Below are 20594 nucleotides of genomic sequence, written 5' to 3'. Positions count from 1 at the left end.
CATCACTCCCTAGCCTGCTGAGCAGTGGGGTCAACACCTGTGCTCCAATGGTTGGTGTCTTCAGCCTCTCCCCAGGAATTATTCCAGCCAAGGACATCAAACCACTGTGCAAAATAGAACTTAAAAGCCTCCATCTGTGAAGGAGATACTGTCACCCTTACCAGGAACAAAGGAAAACCTGATGGACAGAGCTGCATTTTTTTGTAGGAGACACATTTATATAATATTCATCTTTTGCCCCAAGCAACATGAGGCTTTCAGGAGAGTCAGACAGAGGTCTCCATCTTTCGGTCACCAAACACGTTGGGATCCAGCACAAGGGAAGAGGAGCCTGCAGGCTTCTGAGTTTGGTTTTTTTTTTTGGTTTTAAATCACAAGTATCATCACAGCCACCGTGGGCTGACCCCACTGTGGGCTGACGAAGATGAGTTACCTAATGAACCACACTCAGCCCTGTCTTTAGATCACACGTCAGACCAAGATGGTCACGAAACTCTCCTTTGCAAGGAGACACAAGAGGATGGTTGACAAAGGGTTTTCATCAGTTATTGATCAAGGACACTATTCCTGGACTGAAGGAACAGCAAAGTGCATGGCATGGCCTTCTCCATCACCCTCTCTTGTAGCAGCACATCTGCAAGTCCTCAAAGAAACCTGCCCTGCTGCCTTCCTGCTCCTGCCCCCAGCACGTGCTTTGAGGATGAGAACCCTTAAAAATAATGAAACTGAGATTCAATCTGAACTTTGCCAAACATTTTTCTTTCTCCAGCAATTGTAAGAGAAAGAGCAAAGGGGCAGCACCAAAGGGCTTTTACCACTCAGCAACATTAACTGTTCCCTCTCCTCCCATGTTGCCAAGAGCCAGACATAAACCTAGATCTTCTTAGATCTCTATAATCAAGATCAACCCAATGGGCTAAGAAGAAACTGTGTCCAAAATGAAGTGAAAAAGTCTAAGAGCTCGCAAACCATTAAAGGAGTCAGGCTGTTAATTCCAGATCAAATCTCCACAGACGTTGGGGATGCTCCAGCTTGGCTTCAAACTTGGCAGCTTGGTATCTACAATGGCCAGAACCCAAAACTCATATGCAAAAAAACCCAAATCCTTGGCTGAACCCTGGGGTTTCAACATCAAGAGACCCTTATGTCCCTAAAATGTAGACATTGGCCTGACCAGCTAGGGATCTAAAAACCAAACCCAACAACCTGAGATCTTTTAATTTCTCCATACTTCCTGGTGGCAAACACTGGGAAGTCCAGCACTGAAGTGTTTGTACTGAAATCTGTGGGGTCCTGGTGAGTTCTCAAAACAATGCAGGAGTGTTGGCTGCACAGACTCGAGTCAGTACATTTCCAGGGAGCTCATTTAACTCTGGGGTTTGCATTCAGAACCATCTCAATGATTTTTCACCAGCCTAAACCCTATCCTATATCTATAGATACCTGTAATCTTATAGAAATACCCCACTGCAAGGAACAGAGAGTAGGAAATGTATGGAGGGGACACCACAGTGTGATCTGTCACCTCAACAGCTTCTTCAGCTGCCAACCTTCAGTGTGAAACCCAACACATCTTCCCTTTCCATAGAGAGACAAAAGTCATTAGTATCTTACCCTGATAGGACGCCCAGCACCAAGTTGAGCATGAAGAAGGAGCCAATGATTATGAGAGGGATGAAGTAAAGCCAGTTCCAGGTATTTCCTGCAGCATCATTTGTCTGGAAGCCAAAAAAAGAGTTAAAAAAAAAAAAAGGCAATTAATAATCAGCCTCAGAAAAAATAAACACCATAGAGGAAGAAGAGGGCAGGGGAGATCCCCCCCAGCTTTCCCTAGGCTTGTTCACCACTGAGGTACTGCTAGTTTGGTTATGTTCACCAATTCAAATGCCAGCAAAAGAACTGATGAACCAAGTTAATTGTCCCACTGCCCATGCCACAATTTGTCATAAGCTCCAGTGAGAAGATCCATTTAATTCCACACCTCTAGGGCCAAAAGATGCTTCCAAGTGACCTGCCTCTGGGTAGGCTTCTGACATCAGCCTCCTGCCTCCCTCCCCACCTCACCTCTGCCTCCCCACGTGCCCAGCATCCCTCTCATATTTCCCTCTGAACTGAGCCACACGTCAGGGAGGGAAGCACAGCCTTCCCTTCAGTGTGTTGCATTCAAGGCAGAGCGTGGCAATGAGCCCAGATCTGTGTCTCCACCCAGAGCAGGAGAAGACAAGAAGTCTGCAAGAAAAGGAGACATCTCCAACAGGATTGCCAGGCCACATCTGCTCACCCAGCACTTTGAGCTTCTGTCATCCCAACCCATCTGAAGCTCCCTGAGTAAGCAGCAGTGGAGATGAAGGGGAGGAAAGGGTGGTTTCAGTTATGACAAAGTTTCTGCTGAGCAGTCAAATGCCACATGGCCACTTGCTGAAGCCAAGCACTGAGGAAAAAAGCTAATTCTTCTCTTGTGAGTGAAGAATGCAGCAATCTGAGAAACTGATGCATAAGGTTTAAGGGAGGGAGGGGAAAGGAAGCAAAAGGAAAAGACCCAAAGACATTTTCCTCCTCCTCCTGCAGAGGATAAGGAAGAACATGAACACAGGGCTCACCTACCTGCCCAGAGGCTGCCACAGGCTGCAGAGAAGAGCTTTCAACCACCAACATGCATAAAATGCATTCATTCTAACTGATACTGGTGCCTTTCACTTATTTTTTGTGGTGCTTTTTGGTCACTATCCCAAAACCCAATTTCAAGTGTACCTCTGCTTGCAGGATTCACAGACAGAGCTGCTTTAAATGTGCTTTATTCCACCCATGCACACGCTTGATGCCACCTGAGAAATCTCTCTGCACATGGAGGAGTCACCCAATAAACAAGCAAAACCAACTTGTGCTGTGTGTGTCACAGAGGTCATGACATTTCATGCAGGTGTCAACGCTTGTAGCACTGATACAAGAAGCACTTTTTTAAAAAGACATTTTAAATATGGTGCATATCTGCTCAAAGTCTTCCCGAAGGAGCATACTCCAGATCAAACACATGACCAGCAGATCTCCAAATAGCAAACATCTTCAGCAATACCCACATCAGTTGATCAGTGACTCACCCGAGAGGAAAAGGGACTAACTAACTAACTAACCTCGCCACAAACCACCCCTGCTAAAGGCAGAACCAGCACGTGACAGACCAATCAATCTGAAGAGAAAACAGGCTGGGAAAATGGGAGCAGAAAGGTGGGGAAAACTCAGTGCAGCCCCACCTCTTGGGGCAATTTTTTAATGCTTTCTGCCACACCTGTTATCCCACCCTAGCAGCCCCCCAGCTTTGTTCACTGTTTTGCCTTCCCATTCCTCACTGCTTTTAGCTATTTCCTTCTCCTGTTCCCCAGCACCGTGTCTCCATGGAAGGTTCAGAGGAGACCAGGACACTCATCCACAGTGTTTCCTCACAAGGCATACCAAATCCCAGACTGGTTTGGGTTGGAAGGGATCTTAAAGATCACCCAGTTCCATCCCTCTGCATGGGCAGGGACACCTCCCACCAGCCCAGGTTGCTCCAAGCCCCATCCAACCTGCCCTTCAACACTGCCAGGGATGGGGCAGCCACAGCTTCCCTGGGCAGCCTGGGCCAGGGTCTCACCACCCTCACACTTAAGAATTTCTTCCTCATGTCTCACCTAAGTCTCCCTCTTCCAATTTTCATCCATTCCCCCTTGTCCCATCCCTCCCTGCCCTTGTCCCAAGCCCCTCCCCAGCTTTCCTGGAGCCCCTTCAGGCCCTGGAAGGTGCTCTCAGGTCTCCCTGGAGCCTTCTCTTCTCCAGGCTGAACACCCCAACTCTCCCAGCCTGTCTTCAATGCTTCTCCCCCTTCATGGCAAGGTGGGCAGCCCCCACCTGCTGGCCTAGGGTTACACAGCAAACCCCACAGCTTCATGTTTAGAGGCTGTTCTTCAATTCCTGTTCTGTCAACCGAGGTGGCAGCCCCTGTGTCTCTGGTTGGAGCAGATGCCAGACCCGGGGGGCTGGAGAGCCAGCCCAGAAGGGAGAGCAGGAGGGAGGAAACAGAGGGGAGAAGGGAAACCACAAACACATGGAGGGGGAGTGCAATAGGTTCATTGCTGTCAAATGACCTTTTCTAATTTATTTATTCATTTGAAGCCCAAGCTGGGTGACAGATCCACAATTTCATGCCACAACCAAAGCCCTTCAAAATGAAGAGTGCTGAAATGCAACTAATTAACCTCCCTCCTCTGAGCATTTGCTAGACTACCTCATGTAGGGAAAGGACATGCTGTGTTTGCTCTGCCTGACACACAGGGACTTCAGGACAAACCAGAGGGGAAAAGGGTCGACAGAAAACCTCTTCCAAAAAAGCAGAGCCCTGAGGGACGTGCAGCCCCTTTCCCAGTGCTCCCAAGCACACTTGAACCCAGTCACACTTTAGGGCACCAGCTCTGCCATGGTGAGATGCTTTAATGAATCAAACCACTTTGCTGCCAGAAAAACCAAACTCCTTCCTCCAGGGAAAAGCCCCAGAGTCCCAGCAGCACCTCCAGCTGTGCTGAGCAGAAGAGGAAGCCCCCAGGCCACACAGCTGCTGGGGCTTGGGCTGTGGCCCAGCTCCAGGCTTGCTTGTTAAGCAGGACCAGCCAAGAGACCAAATCCATTTTTTTTGTCCCAGCTAAAACATTTCCCTGGTGTAACAGCTGGCTTGACCATAACCACAGGTCTAACCTGGCAGGCAAGAAGGGGAAATTGAAAACATGTCACCGTGTGCCAGAAGGACATCCAAATGCAGTAAGGGCTGGAGGATGGTCCTTGCTGCTCAGGAGCTGAGGAACCCAGTGGTTAGTAAAATTCCCAGGGCTCCTGACAAGCCCTGAGCCCTGCCAACATCCAGCTGCAGCCTTGCTCTGGGAGTGCCCCAGGCACTGGCATCCAGCAGCTCATGTCCCTTCAACCTGACAGCACAGGACTCCCCCAGGAGAGCTGCTTCACAGGAGCAAACTGAGACACGGGAAGTTTAAGGGACATTTTTGGGGTCACGGTGGAAAGAAGCCCAGAGAACTCTACCTCAGGCACCTACAGCTCGTATGAACTCCCCAGCCCCTGGAGTGCTCTTCCCAACCACCCCAGCTGGTGCAACCCCCTCTGCCCAGCTCCAAGCTGCTTCCAGCCCCTGCCCTGGTGCTTGTATGAAGGCACATCCACGATGCTAATTCACAGCTGGTGCCTCCTTTCCCCTTCCCCCAACAAAAAAGAAGAAAAAGGTCGATCCTGAATCCCCCAAACATCTCCTCATCCTTCTAGTCTTTCCATGTGGCTCTGCTTCAAGGTCCACCCTGGAGCCTGGTGGCACTGCTCAGCAGGAGTGCCCAGGTCACACGCAGGTTGCCCTTTGGCTCATAGCTGGCTTTAAGCAAGGGGAGGGTCTCTCCTCCCTTCTGTGCAGCACCCAGCACGTTGCCAGCCGCCCCAGGCAGTGACAGCAGGTCCATCCCTCTGCAGGGGCAGGTGGGTGAACACTGTCACCTGGAACAAGTGCAGAAGCTGGAAGGTCTCTGTCACACAGGGAGGTTAATGCCCTCAGCTGCCAACGCAGCCAGAGAGGACCGAGCGTAGCCCAGCCAAGCATGAGGCACTTCCCACAACCAAGCATTTTGTGACATGTCCAACACCAGAGTACAAACATTTGCTGTCATCTCAGCCACCAGAGCTGTTAGGCCACTGCTTCGTTATGTTAACAAGATGGCAGCTGGGTCTAATTATTAATTCATTTAAAGAAATGCTTGGAAACAACTGACTTGAAAGCAGCCTGCTGCTGTTTGCAAGGTGCTGCAGAGACCAGAACTGCTCGTGTGTTACCTCTCATCTTCCTTCCTGCAGCCCTGGCCATGACTCCTGCTCCTGGGGCGTGTGGCAGGCAGAGCCCTTGTGCCTGACTGCCCTGAGGTCACTTTCTTATCTGGGGATTCTTGATGCTGCAAGACCAGAAGCAGCTCTGCTCCAGCCAGCCCCACCCTGTATCTGTAAAATGGTCAGCAAAGCCCTGCCTGCTCCAACATCCTTCTCTCCCATCCCCATGAAATGGTCAGCAAAGCCCTGCCTGCTCCAACATCCTTTTCCCAGCCCATCCCAGTAGCACACCACCAGCCTCCTCCCTGGAGGTCTTCAAGACCAGGTTGGATGGGGTCTTGAGCAGCCTGATCTGGTGGGAGGGGCTGGAACGAGATGATCTTTAAGGTCCCTTCCAACCTGAACCATTCCATGACTCTGTGATTCTCCAGGGACCCTACCCTACCTTCAGCTCAGCATTCCCCAAGGCTGGGGCATCACCAAGGGACCCTCATGGCTGGACCTCACCTACTGCTGACTTCAAACAGGGATGAGCAAAAGGAGCAGGAGCTGCTTTGGTAGAGGAGGGAGCACATCGATACTTCCTCCCCAACAAGGCTCCCACCAGCAATGGGGAGCTGGGAAACCTGTGACAGCCCCTGCAGGAAAAAAAAAAAAGAAAACCAGCAGCCCCCAAGGGGCTGTGCAGCTTCTACCAGGGTTGTTTGATCATAGTTTGCATCAGTGGTGAGATCCTGGTTCTGGAATCTCCAAATAATAAACACACAACGAAGAGAAGGTGGGTTTACACACAGCCTGGGGGACAGGAGAGTGAGTGGCTGCCTCTGGTCAGTGGGGGGAGGCTTTGGAAGATTTACAGACTGCAAATTAGAGCAAGTCAAACACAGAATAAACCCCCAAATCCTGGGCCCTCCCCCCAACCTCCCCACCTTTTCTCTAAGCAGCCAGCACAGCCTCCCACTGCAGCTTCTGCAACACAACCTACATCCATCTTCCACGTGGCAAGAGGGAGGAGGGATTCCCACACCCCGAGCAGCAGCCAGCAAAGGGGGGGCTAAGACCACACCCCAGGGGGAACCTGAGAGCTGGTGGATCCATCATTCAGAGCTGACAGTTCCTCCCAGCTGGTGCAAACACCAGACATGCCCCTCACCCCCCACGGGGCAGGTGAAGGAGCCAGGCAGCCACAGCACAGGTTTAAATAACCCACTCAAATAACTCACTCGACGTGGCTGAGTCTGATTAAATCCTCTCGGGCAAAACAAAAGCAGCAGAACAACAAGGACCTTTGCCACAGGAAAATGGCAGGGGGCACGTGGCAGGGGCTGGATGCCCTGATCAGAAGCTGTTGTCCTACAATGAACCTCAGCAAAAATCAGCTCTCACGTTTCAGCTCCTGATTTCCAGGTTTCTGAACCAAACACCAGCATTGTCTTCTCCTTTCTCCCTAAACCCTCACTGTCTCTAGTCACAGTCCCTTTATTCCTGTACTGGGAGGAAGAGGGAGCTCAGGGATGTCCCCACACAAGGCTCCACCAGCTCAGCTCTATCACCACAGACCCAGATGTGAACACGATGACTTTATAGCAAGACTCTAATATAAATTATATAAACCTCCTGATGGCTTTGCCTTGCCTGCAGGAAGCTGCTGCCCAGGGTGAGCTGTCAGTGCAGATGAGCTACCAGGTACTGTCCATGCAGTCAGGGACTAAACCTCCACAGCAGACCCACTCCTGCACCTCCTGGGTGCAGCCACCACCGTGCAAACTCACTCGTACTCATGGCTGGAGCCAAGGACACTCCAAGCTTCATGGCTCAGGGATGAATCCCCTTCTACTGCTGCCATGGGTGGCAGGCACTTCTCAAAGGGAAGAGCTGCACAGAAGCCTCCACCAGAGCTCCTCTGCCAGCCTTCAAAGGTAGCCAAGATGCCTTCAGCAGTGTTCAGCTATTGACTTTGGAGCTTCAAATGAGACCCTAACGGCAGCATCTACAGAAGCATAAGGTCACAAACCATCTGACCATGTACCAGCACCAACCTGGGCACCAAAACACAGGACAAGGTTGGTCCTGCCAGCAGAACTCCAGCTGTGGTTCCCTGGCTGGGCAAGGATGCTGCTTTGGGCTCTCAAACTGTTCAAAAAACCCATTTAGGTTTAGAGTTACTCCACTTTTCTACCAGGAGGGGAACAAAACTACTCTCTTTACCTCTCAACAAGGAGCCATTCTGCTCCTTAGATGAGTTTCTCCTTTCAGCCACTTTTGACAGGAGCAGTGACCTGAGGGAGTTACCCTGGATCTCCAAGGCAGAAATCCTACCATCACTGTGCTCAGCACATTGCTCATCAATGTGAAAACCAAGCAATTAATGGGCTAACACCTCATCCTTCAGAAATGTTTCCAGAGTGGGGCTCAATAAGGAAGGGATCTAATTTGACAGCTCCAGCCAAAGCTGAAACACCACAGACCATTAGCTCTTGACTATGGTTTTTAATCAAAATGGATTGTACACCTCAAGTTTACTCCCTTTAATTCAATCAGTGGCAGTGCCTGACTTATTTGGGGCAATTAAAGTGTAATCTTCCCTTAGATAAGTGCTTTTGCATTGGGGAAAACTCTCAGCTGCCTTGAAGAGATGAACTCAATTTACCCCTCATCCAATTTTGCACCATTTTCTCCTCGCTCCTTCTGTTAATTAGTGACACTACTAATGGTCTGTTTGTTTCTGACTGCTCCTAGCTTTAGGATTAGCTGAACACGGACATTACCAAGAAAAAAAAAACACCCCAAAAATATTAAAAGCATGTACAGGGGGCAGGTGGAGCCCTGCCTTAGCCAACATGTTTTCTGTAGGCACCAAGTAGCTCCTGCTGAGCAATTCATCAGACTTTGCTCAAGTAGATAAAAGGGCAGAAAAGTCAAATTTGCTGAGAAAAGCCATTCTGAGATGAACCTGCAGGATCAATGACAACCTACTCAATTCACTAAACGGCCACAGATTTAAGTGACATTTAAACCAGTCACTTTTCTGAGATGCTACATAGTCCACGTTACCATAATCACTCGAAGTGTAGATCTTCACTTCTGGAAAGTCCAAAGTGCTCTCACAGATGGAGAAGGAGGGATACAGGCTTCATGGGAACTTGATAGCTGCAAATCCTTCCCCTAGGAGGGGGAGCTCTAGTGAAACCCCAACTGGAGTGTTATGCCCAGTTCTGGAGCCCTCAACATGAGAAGAACATGGAGCTGAGTCCTAAGAAGGCCACAGAGATGATCCCAGGGCTGGAGCAGCTCTGCTCTGGAGCCAGGCTGGGAGAATTGGGGTGTTCAGCCTGGAGAAGAGAAGGCTCCAGGGAGACCTGAGAGCACCTTCCAGGGCCTGAAGGGGCTCCAGGAAAGCTGGGGAGGAACTTGGGACAAGGGCAGGAGTGATGGGATGAGGGGGGATGGATTAAAAGTGGAAGAGGGGAGATTGAGGTGAGACATGAGGAGGAAATCCTTCCCTGGGAGGGTGGTGAGACCCTGGCCCAGGCTGCCCAGGGAAGCTGTGGCTGCCCCATCCCTGGCAGTGTTGAAGGGCAGGTTGGATGGGGCTTGGAGCAGCCTGGGCTGGTGGGAGGTGTCCCTGCCCATGCAGGGGGGTTGGAACAAGATGATCTTTGGGGTCCCTTCCAACCCAAACCATTCTATGAAATCCAAATCTATCTCACATCCCAAGCCCCTAAACACATTGCTGTGGTCAAGCATAAGCTTTTCCTATTCTAATTTAAGAAATACTCATTATTCTTTGCTCCATGTTCGTAAGCAAAATCCCTGGGGGAAATTCTGGACCTAATTCTGCTGAAAGCCCTGGAGAAAAAATACCTCTGCCCCAAAATCCCTCTTGGGGATTTGATTTCAGTGTCAGCTTAGAGCACAAGAAACTTGGCTTCCCCCTCAAAAGATACTCTCAAACCTAAAATCCAGCAGCATGTTAATTAGCTTTATTGTATTTCAGGTTTTATTTTAACCAAAGATGTCCACAAAAGGGGACTGAAGGGAATTTGTGTAAACTTCTGAAAATAATGTAACCTTCAGAAATAAGTCCAGGGGTCTAGGAAGTGATGAAGGGGCCTCATTCTCCCATCAGTAACACCCTGGGAAGTGCTGAGCAGTTCAGCACCTTCCTCACCTCCCTGAGGAAGTCAAACCTTAACATCTCATTCAGCAGAGCTGTGAAATATTTTCTCTCTATTCCATGTATTCAGTTACCAAAAAGCTATTAAAATTTACTACGTTCAAACATATTCATTTTTCCCTTTTTTTCCCCCTTGGTTTTTCTCCCCACCTCTCTTTGGATCAACTGAAAGTGGGGAGAGGGGGAACAAAATGAAATACAATTTTATAAGGCTTTAATCTTTTAAGCCTTATATTCCCTTCTTCACCCAGACACACCATCAAGCCCTGCATTGAGGTCTCTGTTGCCACCCCCAGCTTTACAGAGGGTGAAACTGGGTCACAGCCAGGTGAGAGAAGAGCTGCTTCCACCTTTCCCAGCAGAGCAGCAAGACAAGTCCCATCTCTCCAACGCTGCCCCGGTGTGCTGCCTTCTACAAAACACCAGAAGCTGAAAAATAGCCTCTTATTTTGCTTCCAGTTCCATTTCAAACACAGTCTTGGCACAAAGTCAGTCCAATAACTTTGGTTACTGACTCTCAGATGTTCCAGTCTATTTGCAGAGAGCATCTGGTGCTCAGCTCTGCAGGGACAGGGGCAGGACAGGGCTGATCATCCACCCCTGGGAGCACAATTAATTTGGCAGTGAGGTGCTTGTAGCACCCACAGGAGGGAAGTCATGGACCACCTGTCTGGTGTGCTCACCTGTGTGAAGGATAAACTCCAGTGGGTTGGTTAATTAAATCTGTGGTCAGCCCAAAGCACACTCCTGCTGTGCACGGGGATACAGAGCTGGAATGGGGTTCAGGTGCCCCCCCTTGAGCATCCCTCCATTTGGGATCAACAGATTCAGGGCATTCCAAACAGGTGCCCTTGAATGGAAAGTGGGTGACTTGGAAGAGCCACCTGCCACAATCCAGCCACCTGCATGGAAACCTGGGGTTGAGCTCAAACACTGCATCTTCTTAGGGTTTTGTCTGCTTACATGTTCTTTGAGGAGAACTCCAGCTGGAGGGTTCCAGACAGGATCTCAGGAAGCCCTAAGATCCACCTGAGATCTAGCTAACAATTCAAGACTGAAGGATTTCCTTCATCTCCTCCTAGAGCACATTATAATTGTGCCTCCTGTATGTTTAGCAAATCAAATGGTTTGGGTTGGAAGGGACCTTCAAGATAACCTAGTTCCAACCTCCCCACATGGGCAGGGACACCCCCCACTAGACCAGTTATGGTAAATTCCCAAGTAAGTTTGGGACACTAAGAAGCATTTTACAGCAGACAATGTGTTTTCAGGGGACTCTTGGGGATGGGGGACCTGTTGGTGGGCCCTGTTGGAAAGAAGAGCCCTCAGAGAGCCCCCTGGCCTCTGCACTCCTTTTTATACCAAACCTTGGCAGCTCCTGAATGCAGCTCCAGCTGAAGCTGAACTCTTGGGAAGAGGTGCTCCCAACTCCTGGCATATTTACTCTCAAATCACTGTTTCTCAGAAAGTCCTCTTTGAATGACTCCACCCTTCCTTCTGACCTTCAGAGCAGAGCTCAGCCCACTGCTGGAATAACAACACACCTTGTTCAAACCCATCTGATCCATCTGCAACTCCTGTTCCCAAATGGGTGTTGCATGAGAAATATCCACAAATCCTTTCAGTCTCACAACACTAAAATTGGTGCTGGTTTGAAACAAAGATAATCCTTCTGTCCCTGGAAGGGAAGTCAGCTGCATCCAGCCCCACAGCCACCTGAGAAGCAGGACACAGAGCTGTTCCTTGTCAGGACCAAAAGCAAATCCATATTTGCAAGCACAAAGCAAAGTACTCGTGGCCTGAGCTTGCACAAAACCAGCCTCTACCACAGGCTCTACAGGATTTGGCAGCACCAGCCACGGGTCAGGGGTGAGACACCAGGCCTGGCTTTAGTTCTTGGCCCCTTGTCCAAGAGCCCAGCCACATCTGTGACACGCTCAGGGTGCTAAAGCTAAAGCCTCCCTTTGGTGGTGTTGGTGGGAGCAGGAGAAGAGAAGGTCCAGAGAGCAAAGAGCAGTAGCCCCAGAGCAGTGATGCTTAGTGCAGCACAACTGGGTGGAAGGCAAGAGGGGCTAAGGCTGATTTCAGGAGATCACCCTGACCACATAACCTAATTTGCATTCATTTACCACTTGGCATTCTCAGAAGCCACCCTCTTAACTGGCACTGGCATCACACCCACAAGAGTATCTGGGAAAGGTGATTTTCTTTTCCCCCTTCCAAACCTACCCAAAGCAGGAGGGCTGGAGTCCTGCCTTCAGGTCATGCCCACCCTGCACAGCTCCCAGGGAGTCCTGCCCAAAGCTGTGCCAGAGAAACCACTGCTTTCCAGACAGAACCAGTACTCTGCAGAGATGGTAACTCAGATTTTGCTGCCTCTCCTTGGGGCTGGTTACCCTCCTCCCTGACATAGCCCTAGAACTACCCTTCCCCACCAGCCTGTGGACCCTGCCCTGACACCCAGAGGTCCCAGACCAGTTGATGGAAAATCAAACATACAACACTCAGGCACTAGATGTGGTGCACGTGTCTCATGCTTGCCCAGGGGACATCCCAGTACCCTAAACATAAGGTGCAGAACATCTACCCCCATCACAAAGCTGAACAATCTGCACCCTCTGTTCCAGCAAGAGGAAACCCTTTCACCTCGTGGGCAGCAAAACCAGAGAGGGAAAAGCAGCCCAAGGGACATCTCTACATCATCAAACAAGAGGGCAAAACTCCCACTATTTTCTATCGGGCAGGAAATCCAGGTGGAAGCCTCAAGCAGAGGAGATTACTGCTTAAAAATAAATACATACACCAAAACAATGAGCCCTTTTTTTGATGATTTGGGATTCATATTTCCTAGCTTTTCTTTCCGACGACAAGAGTTAGAAGGTCCCAAGAAACAAAGGAAAGGAGCCACAATTCTCTCAAGCACGTAAATCCAGGAGCCAGAATTCCAGAGAAAAGCATCCAAATGCATAAAATCAACTGAAACACCAGAAAACTCTGGGCAAAACCCTAAAAGCTGGCAGCATTTTCATTCTGCTACAACACTGGGAGCCGTGTATGAACGTGTTTTAACTGCAACCATCACATGCAGTAATAATGTTAATTCAGCCAAGCTGAAATAGAAGCAAATCCTTCCCTTTGTTTCCCTTCTGCTCCAGCCTTGCAGAGCTGGGAAGACTAAAAAAGCAAAACCACTGATGTTTTATGCCTTAACCCAAAGGTTTATGGCGCCAATAAATCAATACATAAATATGCTAACAGGATTTCTTGATAAAAAATTCATTCTTTCCCCTGCTAGGTTGGACTCATTCAGCTGCTTTATTCATGAGCATCCCTGCCTGCCTGTAAAAGCTCTTTCACTGCCAAAAATTACAGGCTGGCCAAAGGACTCTACCTAGTTTATTTTATTTTAATTTTCTTTCTTTTTTTTTTTTTAATCTCTCCTCCCCTTTAATTTAGTTTTAGGTAGGTGTGGACTTTAATTACGAAGGTGAACTCGGTCGAGGCAATTCCTGTTGGACACAGGGCATGCTCAGGAAGGTCAGAGCCATGGTGGGGGTGCTCAGGAGAAAGCATTACTCCAGGAAGCACAAAGCCTCGTGAACCTCCCCGAGCAGTTAGGACACTGAAGCTGTCTGGAAAGGGGACTTCACATCTGCACCTTCTGTGAGGTCACCCAGCATGTTTGAGGGCAGGATGATGCAGGGGGAGGGGGCTGATTCTGCCCCTCTGCTCTGGTGAAAAGGCACCTGCAGTGCTGGGTACAGCCCTGGAGCCCTCAGCACACAAGGAAGACATGGAGCTGTTGGAGGGAAGGGCCACCGAGATGATCCAAGGGCTGGAGCAGCTCTGCTATGAAGACAAGCTGAGAGAGAAGGGGCTGTTCAGCCTGGAGAAGTGAAGGTTCTGGTGAGATCCTGTAGTGGCTTTCCAGTGCCTGAAGGGGCTCCAGGAAAGCTGGGGAGGGGCTTTTCACCAGAGAGGGAAGGGATTAGACAAGGGGTGATGCTTTTAAACTGAAAGAGGGAGGATTTAGGTTAGATATTAGGAAGAAATTCTTCACCATGAGGGTAGGAAGGCACTGGAACTGGTTGCCCAGGGAGGTTTTTGATGCCCTGCCCCTGGAGGTGTTCAAGGGCAGGTGGGATGAGGCTTGTGCAGCCTGGGCTGGTGGGAGATGCCCCTGCTCATGGCAGGGAGGTTGGAACCTGATGATCTTTAAGGTCTTAACCTTAACCACTAGGATTCTATGATGAATAGAGTCCAGAAAGACCAGAGCTGCAACCAGAGGCTCCCAAATGTATTTCATGGGCCACCTGCAACCCAGAAATCTGTTTGGCTCAGAGTCTTTGTCTTGTGACACCAGACCAAAGCACTGCCTGCCTGAGGCCCACAGTGCTCAAGCCACCAAGCAATGCCTTGGGGCAACCCCACTAAGCCAGACCCATCTATCTCAATGCCCTCAAAAGCCATGTCTAACCAACAGCAAACCTTCCCCACCCACACTCAGGATGCAGCATGAGCCTAAAAGCCAAGCAGTTAGTAAAAACAAGCAATTCCAACCATTTCACCCACACATGACTGAGATGCTAAGGGGCAGCCAACTCCTGCAACAAAACCCCCAGTTATTTTACAATCCAAGCCAGCACTGCAGGTGCCTCACATAGTTATCCTCAAGTTTCTTCTCTCTGAACACTTAGAGCTCTGGTTTGTGAGAGGGGGCAGAGGGCACTGCCTGGTCCCCGGAGAGGCTGCTGGGCTTGGGCTGTGCAGAGCCTGAGGAAAGGTTGCTGCTAGAAACCAGGCACTGCTTTGGAGTTGGAAATTCTTGGAAAGGAAGAGCTCTTTCCATGTCACTCTTTGCTGGAGAAGACTCCCGTGTAGATCGAGCTACACTGAGAACAAATTCAGTGCCACGGAATAAATGCCACAAAGCCAAGCAGCAAGGCTTCATGTACCTGCAAGCTGCTGTTGAAGAGCTAAAGCTGCCCCCAGACGTGCTCCTGAAGGAGGGAGGAGCACACACACTTGTGCACACACTGTTTACACCTCTGTGTATCTACACCTCACAGGCACACAGAGTATTGACAGAAGGATAAGGACACATTCAGATGAAAACATAGGTTGTGTTGGTCTAGTGAGTAGATGCAGAAGAAACTTTTCCTCCCAGTCAGCATCCCGGGGCCTGCAGCCCTTAACTCAGCAAGACAGAGCCAGTCACATGGAACTATTCCCAGAACAGCAAAACGATCCAACACTCAATCTTTTTCTGCCTTTGAACACAGGAAATTGTGGATCAATGCCTCAAATCACTGTCAATAATGACACTCCTAAGAATAATGCCCAGCCTTCCTCATCATCTTAAATGCAGGCCCAGACTCTTCCTGAAAGAAGAAACCTTATCCACCTCAAGCACTGATTTTTCCCCTCCAAACACTGCAGGCAAAAGCTTCCCAAGAAATTTTCAACAGCAGAAAACTCTTCATGTGAATTAAAGTCTGGATTCCCCAGCATAAAATGATGACAACAGGCTGTGACATGAGGGGCCCTTCAGCAGAGGATGGGGACGTGCAGAGCAGCCATCCATTTAGGTTAGGCCACCTTCTCATTTTGTCTTCAACTGAGACCACCTCCAGCAGCCCAGCTTCTCCCCAAGTCAATTATAAGCAGCAAATGCCCTTGTAGATACACCTGCAGCTCACAGAACCAGCTGGAGCTGAGAGGTTGGTCACACCAAGCCCAGAGCAGGGCAAACCCTCAAGCCCGAGAGTTCTCTGTCAATGCAAACCTTACTTCCTAGGTCAGGGGGTCCCAAAGCTATTTTATCCCTTCCCTTTTCTTGTCTCAGACCAAACAAACCAAAAAACCATCAGTCGTGACCCTCTCATCTCCATCTTTAGATGTTTCACAAGGTTTTATGAGATGTTTTAAACAGAAAAGGACCATCTGCTACGGGGGGGGGGGAATTCTTAACCACAAGTCTTGCCAAACTGTTCCACATTTGAATGAAAACTGCCTGTGAAACTGCAGCTTTGATGAAAATATGAAAAGCTTTCCTATAGTGTAAATTGCATAGAATGACAGCCCAGAGCTGCTCTTTCCCATGTTCCAGGAGCCTTCACGAGGAGTGACACTGCCAAGCAACACAAGGTTTTGCCACAGACACATTAATAATCTGAAACTAAAATCAGCAGAGGCACCCAGGTTCTTGTGTTGACGAGTGGGTGATATTTAATCACATTCATTTAATCACAGTAGTTAATTTATCAAATCAATTTGAATTTTTATTTTTACTGTTACTAAACACACTAATAGATGCTTTGAATTACACCTGTCCTATTTGGAAGGCATCCAATACCTGAAGGTGCTCCTGGAAAGCTGAGGACGGACTTTGGACATGGGCTTGTAGAGAGAGGATGAGGGGGAAGGGATTGAAACTGCAAGAGGGCAGATGTGGGACATCAGGAAGAAATTCTTCCCTGTGAGGGTGGTGAGACCCTGGCCCAGGTTGCCCAGGGAAGCTGTGGCTGCCCCATCCCTGGCAGTGTTGAAGGGCAGGTTGGATGGGGCTTGGAGCAACCTGGGCTGGTGGGAGGTGTCCCTGCCCATGCAGGGGGGTTGGAACAAGGTGATCTTTAAGGTCCCTTCCAACCCAAACCGATCTGGAATTCTAAGAGCAGCTTCAGCTTGTACATTGTTGTAGCACCCTCATGCCACACCCCACCAGACTGACCACAGGTGACTACAACCCCAGCAGACTGTCCCATCTTTCCTACTGCTGACACAAGACAGAAGACAGTCCTGACATCACACATCTGTGGGGTCCCCTAAGTCCAGCACCCCCCAAGCTGCCTTCCACCCACCCCCAAGTCACCCAGACACAACTTCACACCCATATTGTGCCCATGGCAGCACCTGCCTTTGCTCCTCTCCTACACCCCGTGGCACCTGGCCTGGAGCTGAAAGAACCAACCATTTCCCCCAGAGTCCCAGCTCAGCCAGCCTCTTCTGTGGAAGAACCTGGGTATTCTGGGTTGTCCTAGGACTGCTGAGAGCAAATAAAATCTTCACTTCTGGTTTTCTTCAAAGCTTTATTCTCTTCCACTCCAAGCACAGATGCAGCAGCCATGGTGCAAGCAGGCTGGCACCCTCCTGACAGCACCCAGCTGCCTTCTCAGTCCTCCTGGGAAAGCAATTGTTGGGTGTGTGAAGGAGCTGCTTGGACCCTCCTTGCCATCATGTTGTCAAGTTAACTTCTTCAGCTGGAGTTGTCACTTCTTGGCAAGCACTGATGATTGAGCTGTTCTTTGGAGAGGTTTTAATTTCTTTTCAGAGAGCAATTGCTCTGCTGCAGGTTGCTCTGAATTTGTATGATGGATGCCACTCTCCTGCTGCACATCTTAAACATCTCCTATGCAACCTGGAGGTGGCCACATCCCAGTCATTTTCAATAAACCTTCACTGAGGCATTAAATAAAGGCAGGAGACTGAGTGAGGAGCTTCAGCTCTTGCTCAGCTTTAGATATTTGCTCAAGTGCTTTTCTCAACAGGGCAATTTGCTGAAGTGGGGCTGAAATGTCCCTTTTAGCCTTGGAATGCCTGTGTGGACACAGGGTCAGACAGTCTGTGTTTCCAGAGGGATGGAGACCCAGGCATGGGCAGGGATTGCATCTCACCCATCTTGGTGTCTAAAGGCCTTGAAGTTAAACTTAGAGAAGCTCCACCTTTTCTAATTCAATATCTTGGGATTTCTGCAGAACCTTCCAGATTAATAAGGCTGCCAAGCCTGCCCTGCATCCCTGGGAGATCTGCTGTGATACAGATACCTGACAAGACCCCACTAGTAGCAAGTACATTCCTCCAAAGCCTGAAGCTTCTCTCTAGGAGGAGATGAGAAACCTAGTCCAACTTCTGCTCAAGAGCAAGGTGCTCAGGAGAGTCTGGGCATGGATCTCCAGGGAGGGTTTTGGGCACAGAGAAGTTTGGTTATTTGATGTCACCAAGTTTCTGCCTGGCCTGTAGGGGATCCTGTTTATACAAGAATATTTGAAACTTGGGAAAGATGCTGAGAACCAGGTGGCTGTCACACAAAAGTGATGATAATAATCTAAATTAAAGGTCTTAGACCTATAAGTCTCATTTTTTTCCTACAGAATAAACATCCCTGCCACTCCAACAAAATATGTAACAACATAATGGGACAGAGCAGGCTTAAAACCAGCAGGAAACATGAGTGAAAACCAGCCCCCCTATGACCAGCTGGAAGAAGATCTATGCATCAACCCATTGAAGGCCTCAGAAAAGGTATAAATGAGACCTGGGCAACACAGAGGCCACGTGCAGGCTCTCTCTGCTGGGATGGGTTTCACACATGGCCCAGGCTCTAGCCAGAACTTTCAACGTGGCTTTTGAGCTCAACTTGGCTGGTCTCTCCTGTGCTTTTCTTGCAAGGGCTTGCTCAGCCCTCAGTTGGTCCCTGCCTTCTGCAGATTTCCAGTCCTGGCTGTGCAGAAGCACCAATCCACAGTCCCAGGTTCTTCACACCTTCTCCCCCAGCTATTCACTGTCACCCCCACCCTGCTCTGCCAGGCTCTTGGCTGCCTGCTCCTGATCCTGCTCTCACTGCTCCACCTTCCTCTAAGTCACTGGTCATACTGAAGCACAAGAAATCAACATTTCATCCCCCAGCAGCAGGAGACAGGGAGTTATCTGTCACCTTGGTGGGCACTTATGAGGTTGCTGATTCTTATTAGCAAATTGAAGTCAGCCTAACTCAACAGTGAATGTAATTTCACAGGAACAACACGAGGGGGTTTTCTCTTCTTGATGAAACTGCAGGGAGGAGAGCACCATTACACCCATGTGGCACCTGAGCACAGGACTGGGGCTCAGCTCCCCTCTCCATCAGGGGTGCACAACACCAGCACAGTCCATGTGCACTGCTGGCTCTGTGACACAGCACCTGGGCATCTCCCCTGGCACTCAGGGCATTTCCAAGAGCAAATGCACAGTGACAAGAGGAGGTCAGCACTGGTGAACATCAGGTCCCAAGGGTGATCTCTCCCCAGGTCAGGGCTCTGGGCACGTTCACACAGTGCGTGTGACCCAGCTGCCAGGCAGATGCTCTCAGCCCAGAGATGCTCTCAAAAGCTGAGAAGTCAGAACAGGGTCTTTGCTACAGACAAGGCTTGGAGGCAGGTTTCCTCACACATCTCCAAGCATGGTTGGCTTTATCATCATCAAGGTATTTCATCTGGTTTCTCCTTACTTCCCACAGTGTGCTGCATTGGCAGGGGGGTTGGAACTAGGTGATTTTTAGGGTCTCTTCCAACCAAAACCATCCTATGGCCTCCAACAGGGCTATGTCTACCTCTTTGAAGACCCAGGTAAATCTTGAGGCCATGGCCACACAGTGTGTCTCCAGAGAGCATTTCATCTCCTGCAACACAACTTCAGAAAGCCTCAGTGAAAGCAGAGGACTCTTGTTTTCAGGCTGCTCCTGCAGCTGTGAATGCCAAGCATGGCAGCAGTGCCCTGGGCTGTTTTGTGGGTACTAGTCTCCTCCAGACCTGGGTCCTCACACCCCACATTCAACGGGAGCAAAGCTTGTCCCTTGGACACTGCAGAGGATGCAGTGTAAGAGAAAAATGAGGTCAGAAACGTGCTGTGTGATTCAGAGTGGCAGAACAAAACCTTTCCTTGTGCTTCTTCTTCCTGTTAACGTGCTGTGAGGGAAGCACTTCAGCCAGTTTTTCCCCCTTTTCCTGTCTTCCCTTGCTTTTGCTGGCTAAACAGTTTTGCTCTTCAATGTGTTAATTCAGAAGAAGGAGATCTGATACACCCCGAGTAATCATAGGAGCCCAAACCTATCAGAAATCCCCTCCCCCAGACACTGACACTGCAGCTTCCCAGCCCCAGGACACACTGTAGAAAAACCTCCAGTATTCTCATCCATCTCAGTATCTAACAGTTATGGATTTGTGCTTCAGTGGACTGGCTTCAAGTCACTTCTACCAGACAGCAAACAGCACAAGGGGTGTATTAGGAGAGACAAGCCATTTCAAAGCCACCTGCAGAGCCCCACAGACTTTGCTATTGCATTTACTGCTGTACCCAAGTAGGCAGGACAGTCACACATTAGGGAAGCCAAGGGCACAACCTCACAGGAAACTCCAATCCTGAGCAAAAGGCCAGCAAAAAGCCATTTAAGTCAACTTTCAGCCTTAACTTGCAGGTTTTAAAAGGGTCTCAAAAGTGTGGGAGGTTCTTCAGCCCAGGAGGAATCTCACAAGCAGACAGTGAGACAAGAGGAACCTTAATCCAAGCCTCCAGGATGAGGGATGCTGCTGTATGTGATAGATGGTATTCATTTCCCTTCTGCCTTCTGCTGCACATTCACCTGCCCCCTTTCTCCACCTTCCTGAGAGGTTTTCCATAAGAAACCATCTCATGGCCCAGGCAGCCAGTGCTAGTCCCATCCAGACTCCTGAGCAACACCATTCCTCAACTCACAGTTGTCACTGATGAGGACTGAGCATCAACGGTTCAATCTTGACAAACAACCCCAGAAACC

The 20594-nt window shown here is 49.5% G+C and overlaps 1 protein-coding gene across 1 annotated transcript in view; it reads right to left on the bottom strand.

Annotated features, from left to right (window-relative positions):
* Positions 1-20594, bottom strand: part of CACNA1B (calcium voltage-gated channel subunit alpha1 B) — a 296223-nt gene that overhangs the window by 157784 nt on the left and 117845 nt on the right. Inside the window, exon 7 of the mRNA XM_051636571.1 lies at positions 1615-1718. Coding sequence (XP_051492531.1) covers positions 1615-1718 — 104 coding nt within the window. The remainder of the gene's footprint in view (positions 1-1614; positions 1719-20594) is intronic.

The sequence above is a fragment of the Apus apus genome, chromosome 19 (genome assembly GCF_020740795.1).
Source record: "Apus apus isolate bApuApu2 chromosome 19, bApuApu2.pri.cur, whole genome shotgun sequence".
In the NCBI taxonomy this organism is placed as follows: domain Eukaryota; kingdom Metazoa; phylum Chordata; class Aves; order Apodiformes; family Apodidae; genus Apus; species Apus apus.
The sequence above is the reverse complement of the archived record's forward strand: the minus strand, read 5'-3'. Positions and strand labels throughout refer to the sequence as shown.